Genomic DNA, 4,268 nt, shown 5'->3' on the forward strand with positions numbered 1-4,268 from the left:
GTAATATTTGGGGTCACAAGTTTTTGCCATGGATATTTTGTGGGTCAGAAGATAAAAAGTTTGGGAACCACTGTCTTACAGCATTCACACCATTAGATCGTTCTTTCTTCCGTACATTTTTTGGCACCGAACTCGTTCCACAATTTTTGTGCTATTTCAACAATTCATATATTAAAACGTTCAGCTCATTTATACCAAAGGTGCTATGACTTTTGGTATTTCAGCTATTTATACATTTTCAGCTATTTCACTTTTTTAACTACTTTTTTGCCATTGAAAATAAATAAAGTTGTTTTCTACATCTTTCTGGTTCTGCTCTTACACTTTCTTGTGCTAATTTTAGCTACTTTTTGCAACTTGATGATTTTTTCTGCTATTTCAGCTAAAATTCTTCAGCTTTTTTCTACTTTTTCTGCTACTTTGTGCTATTTAAGTGTCTTACAGATGCTTTTTCCTATATTCAGCTTTTGCTGCAATTTTTTTAGCTGTTTTCTGCTATTTCAATATTTTTGCTCCTTTTACTGTTTTTCTGCAAAGTTAAGCTTTATTTATTTATTTTTTTTGCTTCTTTCAGCTTTTCATATTTGACTTTTGGTATGCTTGTTTGTCTTTGTGTCTATGGTGTATAATGATGTGATTGTGATGCTATGTTTCTGAGTGTTTTATGTGCTGCAGAACAGGAACCTGCTGTAAAACAGCAATTATGCTGAGTCAGGCTTGATTTTTAGTGATCTTTTCCTGTTGAATCAATAAATCAAATCAATCTTGCATTAACGCTTTTGCTATTAAATATTTTCAGCTCAATTTCAGCAGCTTTCAGCTAAAGTTTTAAGCACGAAGCATTCTAGCTTTTTCACAGGAAATTCTATTTGTCTAGTTGTTATTATTTTTGTTGTCAGTTGTGGTTCTTCCTCACCAGAGGCGACTCGTCCTGGTCGTATTTGCGTATGGAGGACATGAACTGCAGGTGTCTGTTCTGCTCCTCCAGGGTGACGACTTCCTGCTCGCTGTCCTGCAGCCGCTGCTGAGAGCCGGCCAGCTCGTCCCTCAGCCACTGGTTCTCCTGACAGAGACGACGCACCTGAGGAGCAGACAGGTGGGGGGAGGAGGAGGTGGTTACGAGGAGGGAGGAAGGAAGCAGGGGTTTCTGACCTCACAACAACTGTTCCAAACCCCACAGAGGCTCACGTCATGGCTGACCTCTGACCTTTAATCGTCTCCTGACCTGCAGAGGTGACACCGGCTCACACCTGGCACTGTTCACCTGATGTGGATACTTTATTCCGACACTTCCTCATTTTACAACCGCAGAGTCAAAGAGCTGAGCGAAGAACAGCCAGTGTTCAAAACATAATGAGCTTTAAAAGCTGGAGGAGCTCACTCACCTGAGCTCGCAGCTTTTGTTTTTCAGCCTCCAGCGACCCGAGATGAGCCGACAGCGCCATCATCACCTGCAGAGCAGAAGAATTTCCGACGTTCCAGATGTAACTTTATTTTGAAAAGCCAGATTTTAACAGATACATTTAGGTTCTGCCGTTCCGGACTCGGTACCTGCGCCTCGTTCAGGCCCAGCTCGATCCTCTCCAGCGACTGCCGGATGATGCCGCTCTTCTCCTGCTCCACACCGCCGCTCTGAGACGCCTCCTGCAGGCTCTCCAGGAGGCCGCGGTTCTCCCCCCTCAGCGCCTCCAGCCCGGCGATCACCTGCTGCGTGTTGCACAGGATCTCCTCCGCCGACAACATGGCCGCTGCTCCTCCGAGGCGCCTCCTCGCACTGCGGAGGACCTACGAACAGGATTATACAGGAGGTGGTATTATTATATACACTGGTCTGCAGGATCTTTTATTTTGAAAAATTACCACTTCTGTAGACTCTTATCGCTCATTCTGTAGGTTTTTATTTCCTGCAGACCTGCAGCCATTTCTGCCTCTCAGCTCATTCAGAACATCGCAGCCACGGCATTTGATTATTTTATATATTTTTTATTATTTAATTATTTAATACATATTTCTTAGTTTTTTCAAAGCTGCGTACATGCTTCGCCTTGATTTTACCCATCGTTTAGCTAGTTTCAATTTATATCTACCTTTCTAATGATTTTAGCTTTCAGCTGCTGTTTTGCTAGTTTTGGCTGCTATCTGCTGTTTTGATTAATTCAATCTTTAGCTACCATTCAGCTAATTTAAAGTTATAACTGCTACCTTACCACTGTTAATTTTTAATAAACGTTTTGTTGATTTGATCTTTTGTTTGAATTGTTTTAACTATTGTTGTGCTAATTTTAGCTACTTTCAGCTGCTGTTTTTCTCATTCTGGCTTCCATCTACCGCTTAACTAAATTTAGTCATTAGCTACATTTCTGCTAGCCTTAGATTTTAGGTGCTATCTTGCAAATGTTAACTTTTAGTAGAGGTTTCGCTGGTTTTGCTCTTTTGTTTGGCTAGTTTTAATTAACGTTCTGCTAATTTTTGCTACTCTCAGCTGCTGTTTTGCTCATTTTGGATTCTCTCTACTGCTTAACTGAATTTAGCCTTTAGCTATTATTCTGCAAGCTTTAGACTTCAGGTGTAATCTTACAAATGTTCACTTTTAGCAGAAGTTTGACCGATTTTTGCTTTTTTCTCTCTCATTTTGGCTTGTATCTACTATTTTTTGTCTTTTTAGTATTTTTCTAATATAAACTCACAGCAGAGTTTTTGTTAATTTCAGTTTTCAGCTTCTGTTCTGCTAATTTTAGCTGGTATTTAGCCAATAATAAAATAAAATAAAATAAAATGTACATAATGTGAAATCTGTGTTGTTTGTTCTATTAATTTTAAAATAAACAAACAACAATCTGTAAAACTAAATTGGGCACATTTAAATTAAAGACTAAAGCGTTTGTACTGCACTTTTTAAAAACACAAAAAGGTTATATTTACACATAATTCTGACGTGAGTGTTATAATCTGCTGTAAGAAAATTAAATGTAACAGGATTACAACTAATAAAATAAACAAAAAATTGTTTGTTTCCCATAATTTTAGCAGCCAGATGAAAACATTATTAAATGTATTCATTGAATCTCAGTGTATTTGTAAACCTACAGGATCAAACACCTTTAATCTGCACCATTTAATAAAGTTCAGGATGACCTTTAATATAGTTTAAAATAACCTTTTAATGTTTGATTACAAAGTGTGTAATAAGCACATTTAAAACCTGGATATAAACCAGAAGACCTGCAGAACAGAGGTTTATTATCTCGTTTATTTTGTTTTGTTTAATGTTGGCGTCACATTATGACTCAGTAATAATTTATAGTAGTTTATAGTAACTGCGTCACTCAGGTTTTAATAAAACAAAACAAACAACAAAAGCTTCTGTTGTGAGTTACAAACCGGCTGCTGTCACTAAAACACAAAGCTGTTTATTTATCCGACCTAAACATGAGTAGATGCAGACAGACACGGTGGATTCTCCCAAACCAAAGTAAGAAGTTGTTTTTAGCCTACCTGCTGGCTTCAGGATCCTGGAGTGTTTTCGTGTTTTAAAACTAATTTTAGTAAATTACTATTTTTATTTTAGAAAAGCGAACCTGTTAGCAGCAGCAGAACATCCACCCTCAGACTTTTATGAAGTTAATTGATCGTTGAATAGGTGAGACGACAAAAACTCCGGGTTGTAAATCATTCACCTGCTTCCTCAGCTCCTCCTTTCATCAAGCGGCTATTAGCATCGAGCTAGCAGCAGCAAGATTGGCACTTCCGTTTTATAGCTTCAAAATAAAAGTCTAAGGACTGTACGCCGGGGACTCCCACTTACAAAATTACATGAACAGACAAATTTAAAAGCATCAGTTAAACAAATGTAGATAACTAACTTTGAAATTGAATATTAATAATAAAATACGTTGTAATAAATAAATAATAATAGAATATTTAGTCAACGCAAGTGGCGTTGAACAGCATTGCTTTTATTTTGAAGAAAATGTTTGACAACTTCCTACAAGTTAACTTCTTTTTTCTTGACGAGGCGGAGAAGCTTACCTGATTTCCCATCATACACTGCGGCGCCTGGGATTAGGCCCCCTATCAGATATCAGAGAGGTGAACTGCAGATGAACACAAACCATCAAGAAAAGCCTCTCAGACCATCAAATGAAATTTAAATATTTATTTTAAGCAATTTCACAAAAAAATATGGTAACGTTTCTGGGTACGTTTTTTATTTCAACAGCTTTTTGTGTGGTAAAGTCAACTTTGTTGTGTTTTTAGATATTAAATTT

The 4,268-nt window shown here is 37.6% G+C and overlaps 1 protein-coding gene across 1 annotated transcript in view; it reads right to left on the minus strand.

The window, feature by feature from the left end:
* Positions 1-3,663, minus strand: part of klc3 (kinesin light chain 3) — a gene marked incomplete at its 5' end in the record, with an annotated part of 10,182 nt that extends 6,519 nt beyond the window's left edge. The window contains 4 exon segments of the mRNA XM_014015935.1: positions 917-1,081; positions 1,386-1,451; positions 1,552-1,785; positions 3,579-3,663. Of these exon segments, the coding sequence (XP_013871389.1) occupies positions 917-1,081; positions 1,386-1,451; positions 1,552-1,743 (423 nt within the window).
* Between the last annotated feature and the right edge of the window lie 605 nt (positions 3,664-4,268).

The sequence above is a fragment of the Austrofundulus limnaeus genome, unplaced genomic scaffold (assembly GCF_001266775.1).
Source record: "Austrofundulus limnaeus strain Quisiro unplaced genomic scaffold, Austrofundulus_limnaeus-1.0 Scaffold136, whole genome shotgun sequence".
Lineage (NCBI taxonomy): Eukaryota > Metazoa > Chordata > Actinopteri > Cyprinodontiformes > Rivulidae > Austrofundulus > Austrofundulus limnaeus.